At 40.5% G+C, this 16,182-nt stretch overlaps 1 protein-coding gene across 3 annotated transcripts in view; it reads left to right on the top strand.

The window, feature by feature from the left end:
* Nucleotides 1–16,182, top strand: part of LOC117471771 (C-myc promoter-binding protein-like) — a 62,462-nt gene that overhangs the window by 13,636 nt on the left and 32,644 nt on the right. For all 3 annotated transcript variants that reach the window (XM_034116985.1, XM_034116984.1, XM_034116983.1), the window contains exons 3-11: nt 4,317–4,563; nt 6,860–6,929; nt 9,154–9,323; nt 11,375–11,658; nt 13,212–13,278; nt 13,497–13,555; nt 13,970–14,114; nt 14,499–14,674; nt 15,185–15,285. In XM_034116985.1, coding sequence (XP_033972876.1) covers nt 4,317–4,563; nt 6,860–6,929; nt 9,154–9,323; nt 11,375–11,658; nt 13,212–13,278; nt 13,497–13,555; nt 13,970–14,114; nt 14,499–14,674; nt 15,185–15,285 — 1,319 coding nt within the window. The remainder of the gene's footprint in view (nt 1–4,316; nt 4,564–6,859; nt 6,930–9,153; nt 9,324–11,374; nt 11,659–13,211; nt 13,279–13,496; nt 13,556–13,969; nt 14,115–14,498; nt 14,675–15,184; nt 15,286–16,182) is intronic.

The raw sequence follows: 16,182 nt of genomic DNA, 5'->3' as shown, positions 1-16,182 counted from the left end.
GTAAAAAGTCAAGGGATCACCAAGTAGGCTCATCAATGTCCGTACAAAATGTCACTGCAATGCCCCCAATCATTGTGAGATTTCATTCTGGATCTCAGCTGTGGGGCCATGCTGCCAGTATCTCATCAGCCCCTGTCCTGCTCAGTTAAAGGTCCCTCATTTGCTCAATCTAATGCTTTGCAGCCAAATTGAAGAGAATTAATGATCAACGACCAACCGTCAATAGGTGAATGACCGCAATTGGCTGCAGTGCTCTTTTCAGTCTGAACACAATCGTGTTGATTGAGATTCAGTGTGAATGAGTTGTACAGAGGAAAATCAATTGTGTCAAATCCACTGTGGACAGGCAGCTATGTTGGCATTGCTTCCACAGTACAGTATATTGAAGAATCCATTGGTTCTTATAATAAAAAATGCAGCTTTGTCATCACAGGGTCAGGGTGTTTAGCTTTTGAAGATGGTACATATAATAAGGGTGCTTCTAGAATAAGGCAGAATAGCTTTTACGTTTTGGGGCACACATTTTATAATGCTTCTTGATGTTGTAGTACCTGCTTCGGCTTAATCTGCCCTAGAATATATTATCGAAACAGTAGTAATGGAAACACTGATTCACATTTTATTTCGCTGACATTTCCGAAATTGGCTATAAACTTAAAATGTGTCTACTGAGTTTTTCAAGGCAACTCAAATGAGTCACGGTAATGAAGTGCACAGAGCCTGAGAGCTCACACACACACACACACACACACACACACACACACACACACATACACACATACACATACACACAGACATTCTGTTAATGTAATGCAACATACTGTGTCAATGTCTGTCTCATTCCTAGTAATGATCAGCTGCTGCTCTCAGCAAACACTGCAGTTGCTGTCGTGTTTAAAAGTAGTCCATATCATGCAGATTCTAAAAGTAAAGTGTTCTGCTCTGCCTAAAAATCCCTCCTGTGCAGCAGTTTCTACAGCGTTTACTTTCTGTCTGCCTTGCAGCCGTTCCCCATTGTGATTTTGCAACAAAAAAGTGAAATACGGTGAAGTGCTGTCACAGGTGTCCTCCTCAGCAACATCCTTAGAACCGGGGGATTCAGTACCATTTGTTGAGTCTCACAGCTCTGGCGGGCCGCAGGCGGGTGGTGACAATGCTAAGGAGGCTCATATTGGCCTCTGACACTACAGAGTGCAGTGCTTATCAGGCACTGACTCAGTCTCTGCTCAGACACTATCAGCAGCTTCTGTGTGCTGATAGTGTAAAGGGGCTGCACTTCTCAGACACTGGCACGATTAATGGGAAGCTGAGTTGTGTGTTAGCATGTGTCATCATTTATGTGCATTATTACAATTGTGATAGGGAGTTGGTGCTCAGGATGCAGATGGGATAATTAGTCATATATGTGAGCAGTAGCGGAAAAGCATGCAGCTAAGTACAGCTCTACATTTAGGAACATATTCACATATTTTCCACCGTTGAACCAATAAATGTAACACTTGGTAGGTGTGCTGCTCAGTACCTAAGGAAGCGCAGTGTCAATGGTGAAGTTGTTTGGATAAGCGGTTCTCGAAAAGGCTGCAAGCAGCAATACCAGAAACCGAGCAATGGGCCGGTTTGAAGAGAGACTCTGCACTAGTCCACTTACCCAGACAATTGTTATACTGTAGGACATGTGATGATCCACCCAAACATCAGCACATCCTGTGATTGCTTTAGTAAGTAGCTGACAACAATATATTTAGCATATGGTGTTTTCCATGTGAAATACCATCTCTGCTTCTTTTACTGGCAGGTTATTGTTTATTTCTAGGGGCGTAAATCAATTTTTCAAAATGTTATAAATCAAATGAATTACAAAATAGGAAAAATAATTACTCAAAAATTGCATTGATAATTTTCTCTTGGAAACGACTGTAATTAAACATATTTCAACAAAAATCACTATGTTATCATGGCACATGACAAAAGCTTTATTTTTAAATAAATACTTTTTTATTTTAACAATAATTTTACCTCTATTTTTTACTAAACATACTGTAAGCCTATCACTTTCCCTATAGTGTGGCCTTCATATGTATAAGAACACAAAACATTTATTAGAGTTGGGTCAGCACAAAACTCTGACATTTTCACACCACTCTTTTTATGAGGCCTTCAAGGTCCAAAGACTGGTTTAAAATCATGCAGAATTGGTGCCACTGTCAATGGAGAAAATGTGTCTGTTGCATTGGTCTGACGATGGGCTCTGCATCGACAACAGGTCTAATATAACAGTGGAGAAAGAAGTGCTGACTGTGTTTGGCCTTAATGCGAGCAGAGCAGAAACACCACAGCAATGAGTACTGAAATAAAAGCAGACCAAATAAAAAAATCTGCAGTAGGCCACTCTGAATTCTGTTTTTCCTTCAGCTTAGACCCCACAAAAGCCTGGCTAGTTCCACTTGAAACAGTAATGGAGGATAAGTGCTTAATAAAAACCCAAAGAGGGATGCTTAAAGTGACTGCTACTGTAACACGCTGGAGTTGTTGTGCACTAAGTGGTGGTTTGTGTGAGTGTCTTCTAGTGCCTCATCACAATACTGTACTGACTGTGTACTGTACACAAATCTACATACATATACTGCATGAGTTCTGTCAGAGACAACAAATCCCAATTCTGATCTTAACTTAAAAATGTAAAGAAATTGTCATTAAAAAATATTATAGGCGATAAACTAAACAACGTTTGCTCCACTTTGAAGCATGGTGAAGATATAAGAAGGACCGCATAAAAAAAGTCAGCACTCACCCAACTGAATTTCCATAACTTGCTTTCCACAGCTAAGCCCATATACAAGAGACAAAAAAGGTGAAATAATTAAATCAGTTACAACTCTTTCAGTTCCTCTCTTGGCTGCAGTAGTTTATGTGAGGTTGACAGTTACTTTTACCTGATTGTTTTCATCACCCAAACCGTCATTCTTTTACAGGGATAGACATTAAGGGTAAGGGCCAGTGGCATTTTATTGTCACTGGCCCCACCATTGTAACCACTGGCCCAAGAGCATTCGTCCAGAAAATCCACTAATAATGAAGAAAATGAACACATTTGTTGCAATAGTAATTTATGCACAAACTACATTACTACTTGTACTACAACATTTGAATCATCAGTTCTTCCTCATTTTCCTCAATTGTTCATATTTGGTTTATTAAAATAATTATATTGTGGTCATTGTTAAAAAATGTCTGCTATTATCATTATTATGAGTATTATTATTTGTATAATGCGCTTTCTGTCATCAGGAGTTAGACATGTAATGGCTATGTAATAGATTAGATTAGAACCTTCATTCTCCTAAACGTCTGGGACATTTCCCTATAGCGAATACCTTTATATTTTCTACCCTTCACTTACTTGTCAGCATAGGTCGGCATTGATGTACAGAGCCGACAAAAGACCTTGTTTATATTGGCATCATATTGAAGCCAACTCCATCGATCAAGCCAGTGTGGCTGAAACTTTCTCTCCCTCTTCTTCTCATACTCCCTGTCACTCTCCTTTAACTCCTTCGGTGACAAACAGCTGTTTGCTTTTCACCCAACAACGACAACCGCCTCACGAAACGCTATGTTGTAGCATTAATAAACAAACAAACAAAATTGCTTGTCGAAATATCAATACCACAGGACCAGTTTTTTTTTTTAAAGCAATATTTTTAGTGGCCCGAGCGGGCAAGTGGAAAGTACGTTATGCTGGCCCGGGGTGTCTAAATAGTGCTTCCGGGCCAGCGGGCCATTTATAATGTCGAGCCCTGTTTTACCAGCTGATTTTATAATAATGAGTTAGAGTCACAAAAATGCCTCCTTGAAAAGACTGACTGTAAAAGCCGAATGCGCAGTTTATATATCTTGTCATTTTCCCTTCAGTGCACTCGTCTGTCAAAAACTTGCTTTCAGCTCTCATGTTGTTGTGTTATTGATTTCACAAGTGGCCCTGGGCTTGAAGTTGAGGAGACATCTTTGCACTGAGCTTGCCACTTTATAAACCCATCGATCGCTCTCTGTTTTTTCATGAATTGCATCAATTCTGCTTTGCAGTTTATGAGATGCAAAGCAGACATTAAGCTTAATCAACTCCTTCCTGTCAGCCACTGAAAACTGGGATAAACGCCCAACGTCAAACTTAAACTGGAAGCTGCGCCTAATTGGCTCAATGAGCTCACGACTGCATAATGTGCTGATTAACTCTCCATGGTAATCAAACTAATAAAGACTCAGTGATGTGGAGTTTTGTTGGCTCACTGCCGTGCTGTGCCCCCCCCCCCCCGCAGCGTGCTGTACGAGTGGAAGGAGCGCCTGAAGCCGGGCTGCCAGCTGATCCAGACCACACCCTCCGGTCGCCCCGCCAACATCAGCGGAAACTCCTCCCAGCGCATCTACGTCACCTACCGCCGGGCCCCTGAGAGCCAGCCACACAGCGCGCTGGCCCTCACCGACATCTGCATCATCGTCCCGAGCAAGGGAGAGACGCCCCCCCACACCTTCTGCAAGGTGGAGAAGAACCTCAACAGCAGCATGGTGAGAGAGGCACAACTGTTACAACGCCACTTTTTACTTTTTATTTGGAGAGGTGTCCGATTTAAAATGGTGTGGTCATGTTGGGAAGACGCAGAGCTTCTCTGAGTCTTTTGTCATGAAACATATTGAGCTGTTGTGAAGGTAAGAGAAATGAGAAATAGGGTGCATCTCACCTGTTGCTTCTTTTTCCAATTAACTGTGGTTTTCAGTGGTTTGGTTAGAGAATTCAGCCCCGAGGTTACTCACTTAAAAACTGGCTTGTGCATTCAAGTATGGAAAATTGTGTAAAACCATCCTACATTGCCTCGGGTAGTTTTCTTATTCTGTGTCTTTATACTGCTGCAGTCTCCTTTTTTGTTGTTGAGGGAAGTCCCTGAAGTCTTCTCTTGTGTTCAGTTAAATCATCACCTAGGGCTGCACGATTTGGGGAAATAATCGAATTGCGATTTTTCTGACAGATATTGCGATTGCGATTCGATTTCCGATGTTATTTTTTAAGCGACCCAACGGAAGTTTATTGTAAAATGCGGCCATATCTCCGGCTAGGAAGGTCGTATCAACGTGCTCCCGTCTCTAGCACCCCCGCAGCCCGAGCTACGAGTGAAAGAACTAAACTTCCGTTGGGTTGCTTTAAAGTCAAGCTTCAGTTTAAGATTCACCCTGTAATAGAAACATGTGATGGAGCATTACTAACCTGACTCAGATGGTTTGTTTCACCAAACCATCTAGGAAAGCTCCATTGGAAGCCATTTGGAAAGGGCAGGCACTTTCAAAAATACTTGGCAGGTGATTGGATCAATCTGTCTATCACCTTCTATCATGGGCCACTTCTGATTGGTTAACAATGGCTGGTACATGTGGAGCACAGCACTTCTGATTGATGTGGATGACTGACACACAAGAATAAAAAAAAAGTTTAAAAAGGTAAAAAGAAAATCGCAGGCTTTGCGATTTGATAATCACATCATTTCAAATCGCGATTTCGATTTAAAATCGATTAATCGTTCAGCCCTATCATCACCCACAATTTACTCTCAGACAAATATATCTTGGTATTTATAAAATTGTTGCAGTGACAGCTTTGTCTACATTTGGTATTTTACAACGTCCTTTGAAAAATGATATGCGTCTGTGTGTGTGGCTTTACATGTGTCTGAAAACCACTGCATGCAGCTAGTGAGTGTGCCAGAGAATGCTTAGTATACAGAGACGTGTGCTGCATGCAGGAGAAGTCAAGGATCCTACAATAAAAACGGTATTTAGCTTCACATTTTTCATTCTGACTAATGTTGGAGCTTTGAAGATCATGTTAATATTTCAGCACAGTCCTTGGTGCTTACTTCATGTCCTGCCCCGGGTTCTGAAAGATTTATGGCAAGTTCGAGTTGCCGTAGAGCATCTTCCCCTCACAGTGACTAATTGTTACAAACAAGATGTTTATCAGATGTCTCATCACTTCTCTCTACATGCTAATAGCTCAATGAGTAAAGCCTGTGAGTTTAGTTGGGCTTCTGGTTTCAATGCGTAGGTTTAAGCTGTCTGCGGGGTAATAAAAGTATTTTACAGTTTATAGATAATTAAACTGACTGGCTTTATGGGGTGTTTTAATTGGATTATAAATGATAATAGACTGCCTTCGTGGACAAAGGGCTTTACTATTAACCTCTATTTTTCACACTGTCATTCCCACACACACAGTATGCTCAGTTCAGAGGAAAGGTTGCGAAAAGACCAAACCGCTTAGAAATGCTGCAGCGAAACACTTCAGCGGTATGATTTTAAAAACATCTCCTGCTTCTCAAGTTGCCACAGGCTGCTTTTAAAATGTAAGGCACATCACGGTTTAAACTGCCAATCATTTAGTAGAAAAGTCAGCTAGTGAAGTCAGTTAAGAAACTTTAAAACGCTTTAGAAGGAGAAAGGACAGGATCAGTTCATGAAATGGTGTCCTGATAATTAGTGATTTCTCTTGTAACAATTCCAAATATGTTGCTCCTTCCACCAGGAGCCCATGCAGCAAAAACACAATTTACCACATGATTTGCATTTTAAAGCGGCTTTACATACAAATCAACCTAAATGATCCTTTCAAAAACATCCAACTGACATTGTTGTGTGTAGTTTCATCATATCAAGATTAATTCCATTTTTGTATCAGAGAAACTAGACATTGGCTTGAAATTTGATTCAACTTGGCACTATTATTATGCCTCTTGTTACTGAATGGCCCTAAAGTGGCGCGTGTCATTCATCACAAACACCACGCTAACTGTTTCTGTTGCTCTCTTGTTTTCAGTGGGGCTCCTCTGTCTACCTGTGTTATAAGAAGTCTGTGGCCAAAACCAACACAATAGCCTACAAAGCAGGTAAGCCCTCCTAATCCTATAACTACCAGTGCACGCAGATCCAAATACCAATATACAATACAAAATATCAGATAACCATGTTGTGTGCAAAAAACGTAATCTTCCTTTAGTCACACTTATTCTGCCTGTATGACTATTGGATAGTCGTAAATGTGCATTACAAGAAATGTGGACAAGTTGTTCTAAAAAATAAGCTGATTTTGAAACAATAACTATTTATTGCATTGACACTTATTAACTATATTTGTTGCAGCTGTTGTACAAACGTCTCTAGAGTCTTCCACAGAGTGAACTGGCTGCATGAGGACATTCAGATTCAGCTGGGCTTGCAAGTTTGGGCTTGTTGAAGCATTTTAATGCCTCAGAATTAGAGATGAGATGAGCCTCTGCACACCAATATTCTTCTCGTATAATTAAGTTCAAGGTGTGCCCTAAATGTAATGGTATTATGAGGCTTATTTCACATTAAATCCATTTGACTTTTAAATGCCAAACACAGCTGACAGAAGATTGTCAGTGTGTGATAACACTGTTGGCTCTGTGTGGCTGTGTTTGGCTCGGGCTCAGATTGGCTGGCTGAGGTTGTGTTGTACATATCTTGAAAAATGCAGCAGACTGTGAACGGAGCGATCCTATCTGTTTCTCACTTTGCATGAGTCAGCTCACACAAATTATGTTTATTTTCTACACTTAAGGCCAGGAAGAATTATGCAGGCATCAAGGTTTGAGTAAAGACTAATGTTGCAACAGTTTGAGCCAGAACTGAGCAAAATAAATGTTGGTTTGTTGGGGGATACGTGGAAATATTGTAAAGTGTGCACATTTAACCTTAGAGTAGTGCCTACACCAGACATTCCTACCTTTTTACAGTGTTTCCCTTTTCAAACTCAACACTTTAAAGTGTCTTTAATTATTTAACATATACTTTTCCAAATCCACATAAGCCGCTCTTCCCATTGGCATATATTAGATTCACCACACAGAACTTATTAAACAAGGAGATATGTAACTTTTAAAGCTGGTTAGCCTGTTCTTCTTATTTATTTTCTCCAAAACAGTGGTAAAAACCCCAGAAGCCAATGAAAGGAGTTGCATTTTCATCAAAACAACATTATGATTGTTGTGTTAACTGCACATACGAGGCCACATTGCCTCCTTTGAACACTCACAAGCCATGTCCCCTTTTGAAAGGGGCCATGCATTGCTTATTTCAGATAAAAGGCACCTAACCCTTTGTTTTAACCAATATATTCTCTGTACTAGCTCAAAAGAACAACTACACAATTGTCTGCTGCTGTTGATTACTGTATTGTTAAGCCAGGTCAAAACATTACTTAGTAAAACATTTTGCACCGTTTTTTGTCACATGTGTTGTGCTTGTACAGTACAACACTCCTTTTGTCAAAATGTTCAATAATTAGCATGTAACTGGTAATGTTACTACTCGGGGTCGCTTATCACTAAACAAAATGACACTGCAGTAGACAAAGGTAATGACCCGAGTCTCTGCATAAGCTTTTCGAAACTGTAATCTGATGAATATTGTACAAAGCATCATAGTTTTAGTTGCGGACACAGCAATTGGTGTTTATTTGTTCCCTCAGTGGGGCTATTAATGTAGCTGCGCACTTGCAGGTGTTTTCATGATGAATATTTGTGGCTACACTCTTAGTGAAGTGTTTAAAAAATAAAGCCTAACAGTCCATCCTTACAACTGAAAGTGTGAATGTGTGCTTTAAAATGTGCACGAACAATCTTTCAACATCTATGGAATTAACTTTCTTATTAAATATGTTAGAGACCGGTTTGAATGTACGCAGTAAAACAATGTTCACAACACAAACAGTTTTTCTAAAGTTTGTGTTTGTTAATGATGCTTGTAGAATCAATGAGCCAAAGTTAGACAAAGCACAGAGTTAAGAAAGTTCACAAATCAAATCTCTTCTTCATTGTTTCTCATTTGTGTCTGCTGACAGTGACTAATGACCCAAAGGCCTGATAACTGAGCAGTAATTGCTTGTTAGAAAGCCAGGAGTTTCTATTGACACTCTGACTCAATAAAGTACATTATCAATGTGATTATGATGGATGGAACTTGTTTTGTTTCTTTTTAAACTCTGTGGAAATTCAGCTGGCATCTAAATCAGCTCCTAATGGTGATCACAGGGGGAAGGTGCACTTTGCTGCTCTCTTAATTGAGTTCTCTGTTATTTTCCTGTCCCAGGTTTATTCAGCAGATATCCAGAGGAGGACTATGAGTCATTCCCTCTGCCAGAGTCTGTCCCTCTCTTCTGCCTTCCCATGGGGGCCACGATTGAGTGCTGGCCAGCAAACACCAAATACTCCCTCCCCGTGTTCTCCACCTTTGTCCTCACCGGATCCTCTGGAGAGAAGGTAAAGTGGATAAATACACACTTCTGTTCTACTTTTTTTCTCAGCCTGAAGAATACCAAGAGTCTCAGTGGCAGTGTCAGACAATAAAGGCTGCCAGTGCCAGTTAGACCACATCAACAGACTTTAACTGCCATCTATACAGCTGACATAACCACAGACCAACGCTCTACAGTGTGGCATGACAAAACCAAAATACACTGCATGCCCTAAGGGAAAGTGGGTCAGGCAGGCATGTTGACTCTGTCAGGTGGAACAACTTCTAGTGTTTCTTTTTGTAGGATAAGCCCATTTGTTAAAAAGAAACCCACAAATAATGTAGCACATCTAAAACACTAATTACTTTTTGTACATAAATAGCAAGGATTTTTTTTTTTAAATACACCCAAAGCCAGAGACACTATGTTTTCACATTTACCTCCCATTCTCCTGAACTCGAGGATAAACTGACTACAATTTCACAAAAATATCTAAAAGGGTGGTTATGCTTCTGCACAGATAAATGTTTTTGTGAGTATATGCAGGACAGGTGGTGAAGGGTTACGCACACATCTCAAAAATATCAACATGTGTAGTGCCGGTCAGGCCCTTCAAACGCGCTGATGGTTAACCCAGCACCCTATGGGGAAGTTTTCCAATGTGATTTCCTCAACAGGTTAGCTGGCCGGCTGTTGTGATTGGTCAACTGCTTTGATATGTCCCGTCCCTTAACCTATTACGTACAATTTGAAGCCAATAGAGCTGCAAGTGTTACATTGTAGTGTCACTATGTCGCTAAAGTAAACAAAGGAGTCCAATCGAGTTACTTTGGTTTGTTTAAGACGTTCTGAAAATTAATTATTTAAAGATTTCTTCTATGTTTTTGTCCCACTAATCTGTACATCCATAGGAGCTGCATGTACGTCAACTACATCATACTTGATTGTTATTTATTACACTGACAAAGACAGGCTCGATTGTCCTTCTTATTCATAGGATTTTGCAGACCTTTTTTTCTGAATACGAACACACACTAACACGCAGGCGTCCTCAGTTCAGTTATCAGCAAACAAAGAAATGGGCCACCATCCCTTTCCATTTCGGGGGAACTTTTTGTAAACTGACTCACACAGGCCGCCAGCTGATAAGCCAGTTTGCTTTGATCTGTGTGTGAGTTGGTGGAGAGTCTCAGATTTCCAGGAAGCAGAGGGGATTCATTTGGCCTGATGCTGGATGGGCTAACCACTGTCTGTTTGCCCACAGTTGGCACTCAGGGTATTGATGTTCAATAAAGGTTAAACAGAGGTGCACTGTGCTTACTTTATTTCTGTGCTCATCGATGTTTTCATCTGTCTATTCAGCTGAAGGTTGGCTCTCACCCGGAGCGTCACCCTTCCTTTAGAGGAGGGCCGGGAATATTCAGAGGATGGGTAGAGGAGTCTGACTGTTTGCTCCTTTTTTAATATTAGCTCATTTGATGGATGTAGCAGTTGCTAAAAGAATACTCTGGATTGTTCTCATTTCTTCAAAAGGCTGTTTAAGGTTCCAGACTTATTTTGAGAGTTGAAGTGAGAATAAGAATTAGGTAAAGGTTAGTCGTTTTGGTCTGTGTTTGTGTGTGGTGTGCGTTTATACATACATTACAGCTTTTATTAGCAGATTAATAACCATATTGGCCACTATTTAGATATATGTATAACTTTGTAACAATGAGACACAGCATGGCTTTACACTGCTTAACAATCGCGCTTCTATTGGCTAGCGCTCAAACTGATTGTACGTGATAGGCTAAGGGACGGGACATCTTTAAGCGGTTGACCAATCACAACAGAGCCGGCCAGCTAACCAATCAAAGCAGACTGGGCTCTGGTTTCAGACAGAGGTGCTGCAGCACAGGCAGTATGAGAAAAATAAAAAGCTTTTTGAACATTAAAGCATGGAGACATGTCACAGTGGAGGCAAAACATACACAAATTAAACCTGAATTGGAGCACAATAGGGTCCCTTTAAGTTGTACTCCATACGGTGATGTGATACGTGTGCAGATGCTGAGCTGTGTATCCGACATGTTTCAGGTGTACGGTGCCGCCATCCAGTTCTACGAGCCCTTCCCCCAGGTGTGTCTGACCGATGTGCAGCGCTCCCAGCTGGGTCTCTTGAGTCCAGATCCAGTACAACCAGCCTCCTCCAGCTGTACGGAGACATCCAGCAGCAGCCCGGCCAAAGCCCAATGCTCCGTCTACACCAACAAGTGCATCTGTCTGCTTTCCCACTGGCCCTTCTTCGACGCTTTCCGCAAGTTCCTCACATTCCTATATCGCTACTCCATCTCCTGCCCTCACGCCCTGCCCATCGAGAAGTAAGCTCTCTTTCTTATCTTTTTCTTGCTAAAAGTGATTTTTACACGTTGTTCTTTATCAAGTTGCAAAGTGTGGGTGAAGTCACTAGTTTCAGATTAGTTTGTTCACATTCTCCATTTCCATTATAGATGTTTAAAAGAAGTCTTTAATGTAACTCAACCTAGAAAAACGTCACTCTCCCAGATAATGTACAGTCATAAAGGTTCATTTTCTAACCACTACTCAATACTGATTCATTGATTGTTTTAACCACCCGTTAGTGGTGCAGGACACATTTTAACCTACGTGATTTGATATTTCCTGCTGAAATGTTACACTCCATAACCGTGTCTTTTTTTAATACAGTTTTTAATATTTTGTATATGATAGGGAGAGTTACTGTAAGTTCAGCTTTTTAGAACTTTGAGTCATGTAAAATGATCTTTAGGAGAAATGAATTAATCTTTCAATTCTTGAACCAATGGGGCCTGAAGTACCGGTAGCTCTTATCATTTCACAACTCTGTAATCTTTTCTGACAGCATATCCTCTGTTTAATGTTGAAAAATGTCTCTAAAGTCATATTCTGACAGGATTTAAATCAAAGATGAGCTCAGGTGATATTAAAAACTCCCAACCCCCTCTAGAGAAATAAATCCAGTTTAAATGGAACTCACAACAGAAATATTATTTATTCCTTGACAAAAGTGCATCATTCTTTAACAGCAAATTACCACACACTGTCAACCTTAATAAATCAAAGGAGATATTATCAATATGTGATATGCAGAGGTACGGACAGCAAAGCCTTATGTTTAATGCTGATGTGGTTCTATCTGTACACTAGGAAAATGTCTGTGCTTGCTAATGTCGCAGATAGTGTAACAATATAGCTAACCAAATAGCTAAATAGGTCCTGAAAGCAAGTTGTTTGAGGTTGAATATTTACTTTACCACTCTGGTAAGGTGAATTAACAGAATATATTTTACTGCTGCTCGTAACTCTTAGGCTTCCCGACTTTAACATTGTGCATTGACTTATCATTAGAACATTAGCTGCCTGTAGCGGCCAGAATAATAATGAAATAAAACAGATAATTAACTTAAAATAACACTGCCGCTGAGGCAACATTTAGCGAATCTTACGCAGGGCAATGATCCAAATCCAGTCAGTAATCTCCGTTTGTGCATGATCCAATATCATTAACAAGAGAAAAATGAACAGGTTTCCTATCTATTCCTTTCCTTAAGCCTTTCCTATGGCTTTCCTTGTGGCTTGAATCACCCTTTTAAAAAAACATGTGCCTACTAGTGCGCTACCCCCACCACCACCTGTCCCCAATATGTACAATTACACCAGGGTCCTAATCACCCAGTGCCCAAACATGCCCTTGAAATAAAAGCATAAAAACTCCTTTAAACCCAATTAAATAACACAATAATAATACATTCATTTTAAACAGATACAGCAAGTAAATACATGTTTAACTATTAATAATATAAAGCAATATATAGCTCCAACACTGCCCATATTTGTTGCCTTACCTTGCCATTATTCTTTTTTCCCCCCACAGGCACATCTCTCATTTTATGCACAAAGTTCCCTTCCCTTCCTCTCAGAGGCCTCGCATCCTGGTGCAGGTACGTTTGGCTCGCAGGAGGCATGTATTGTTCGCTGCATATGGCGCATGTGATAAATAGCTATTCATCATTTTGCAGACAGTAGTGTTGTTTTCATACATTGTTTACGAATGCCTGCAGGGTGCCGATTCTTTCCTCCTTTATGGATGAATATTAAATGATTCAGTGCAGGCATATTTTGTTCGGTTGGTTTATCTCACTCTCCAGCTTTTCTGCAGCTTTCCCCTCATGACAGCCTGATGTTGAGCCAGCCAGTGTCTTCTCCCTTACCGCTCAGGTAAGAGCCGCTGCACACACGTGTCTTCTTGTTATATGTTATAGAATGAAGCAATTTCTAACTGACTGTCACAAGGATGCACTGTATGAGCTGTATATGGTTAAGCATAGTTCAGATCTTATATTGATTTATAAGACTGTTAGTTGTTTGAAACATTTTCAATAAGAAAGCACAGGTATATCTTATATACTGTATATTATATTATCAATTTTGAGCTGCCCTCATACACTTAAAAACAGAATTCATCGAATACCAATATTAGATTTCCAGTTCAACAATATTTTGTTAGTATTTGTCGACCCCATAATCTGTTTAATGGCCACAATGAGTTAAAACAACCTGTAGTAGTTTCTCCTGGATGTATCTGGAACATTTTTTATTTAATTTTGTTTTGCACATTTGTGTTTGTCGTAGCGGTGGTCGATTTTCCACGCTGCTCCAGAACCTCGGACCAGAGAACGCCGTCACCCTGCTGGTGTTTGCCGTCACTGAACACAAGATCCTGGTGCACTCTTTACGCCCCGCCGTGCTGACCAGCGTCACCGAGGCTCTGGTGTCGGTAGGTTCCTCTCTTCAGCCTCAGACGGGGGGTCGTTTTCTATCCTCTCACCTGTTAGCTTTAAACTCTTAATGCAGCCATGCCCCTCATTACTTTTGTAAACTCCTGCTTTTGTATTTTTAGTAACTGCTGCACTTTTTAATGTTCCTTATGTTTTTATAGTCACGGAATTTGTCACTATCAGTTGGTAGCGGCTTAAGTCATTAACTGTGTTTTGAGGTATGGGGATTGTGGTTATTGTCATCCTCAACCAATTTATTTACATCATGTTCTTTTCTCAAAGTAAGCTGTACTGCTAACCTGAATGTTGAAATCTTTTAAATGAGCCCTATTTTATTTTTTACCTCACTTTATGTTTCTCATCTTCTCCATCCTCTTCCTCAGATGATCTTCCCGTTCCACTGGCAGTGCCCGTATATTCCTCTGTGCCCACTGGCGCTGGCTGACGTATTAAGCGCCCCCTGTCCATTCATCGTAGGAGTGGACTCCCGCTACTTTGATCTTTATGACCCTCCACCAGATGTGAGCTGCGTGGATCTGGACACAAACACCATCTTCCAGTAAGCCCTGAATGCAAAACCTCCTATTGTTGCTGCTATATTATTTATGTGAAGGGTGATATCTGTAAAAGGACAGTTTTGGATACTCTGTTGCCTTCTCATGATGCAAATTAAGTGGGATCATAGTGTGTAGGATTAACCTCAGGGCATTAAGCTGCATATAGGCTGTACGGCGCTCTTAGTTTAGAGCTCAACATTGTTTCCTTTGCTGCATATTTTTTTCCAAACCACAAAACTGCCAGTTCATGAGTTCTAACTTTAGAGGCCAGACCGTTTTCCTGGAGTCTGGGTGAGAATGGTTATTTTTCTAGTGTCAGGCTCGTTTTAATATGAAGAGAATGCATTTTTCTAAGGCCTCATGTAAGGTCAGTTATGGTTCACATCATTTTTTCTGGCCTCATTACCAGTCAAACAGCGTTAGGGTGGTCTCCCCCCCGGCCCGCCCGCTGTTCATGTTGGTTTTGGCCTCTCAGCCTCTCCACAGCTCACTGTATGCTTCTCCTTTACCAGCAATGAAGATAAGCGAGCCCTCACGTGGAAGATCCTGCCAAAGAAATCCTGTAAAAACCTGATGAATGTGCTGAGCAATCTCCACCAGCAGCTGGTCGAGGGTGAGTTCTGATCTGATAAAACTAAAAAACATTAGAGCATCGGTAGTCCTTCATGTATGGCAAAGTAAACTTTCAGCAACCTTTTCCATTCACCTGGTTTTCAGTTTGTGCTCAGTTCAATAAAAGGTTGCGGCTGTAAAAATAACTGGGTTGTCATTCTGTTGCATTTTCGGGAACACGATACTTGAGGAACTACTGGAGGGACTTCCTTTTACATTTTGCACAAAAATTCAAATGGACCTAAAGGATGAACTGATGAGATTTTGGTAGCCAAATATCAAAGGTCACTGTGACCTCAAAAGCAATTTTTTTTGGCCAACTCAAGAATTGATATGCTAAGTATGACAATTTCACACAAATAACTTATAGGACAACATTATAAAGTGATTATTTAAAAATTAAAGTGACAGATCCTCACAGATTGTTTAAAGCTTTATTTATCATCTTTAGTTTCAGTCCATGCAATTTGTTCTCCATTCAAATACTGTTCTGCTCTCCAATCCACTCATTGAAATATGAATAATCCCATAATGTCCTTTAATTACTACTCTGCCCTGCTGTGGTGCTGATTGTATTTCTGCCAACTTTCTCTGCTCCTCTAAGAGCTTGCTCCCTAAGAGATCATGAAACCTGCTGCTTATTGAGCTGCAGAAATTGAACAAATTAATTTCTGATTCAGTGAAGTGAAAATCTACCCACTTTCTGATGGATATTGATAGGCCTGGCAGAGATTGGAGTGGAGACATTTAAGCCCCATGGATTTCGGAAAATCTCTGAAATCAACTTGAGTTTATTTTTTCTAATGATGTAAGCCTTACCCTTATTTGCTAATATGAATACTCACTTACTTAAAGCAGTGCTCTGGTGTAAGAACCTTCAATACAAATCCTTTGATCG

This window comes from Trematomus bernacchii, unplaced genomic scaffold (genome assembly GCF_902827165.1).
Source record: "Trematomus bernacchii unplaced genomic scaffold, fTreBer1.1, whole genome shotgun sequence".
Taxonomy (NCBI): domain Eukaryota; kingdom Metazoa; phylum Chordata; class Actinopteri; order Perciformes; family Nototheniidae; genus Trematomus; species Trematomus bernacchii.
This window is presented reverse-complemented; position numbering and strand designations above follow the sequence as displayed.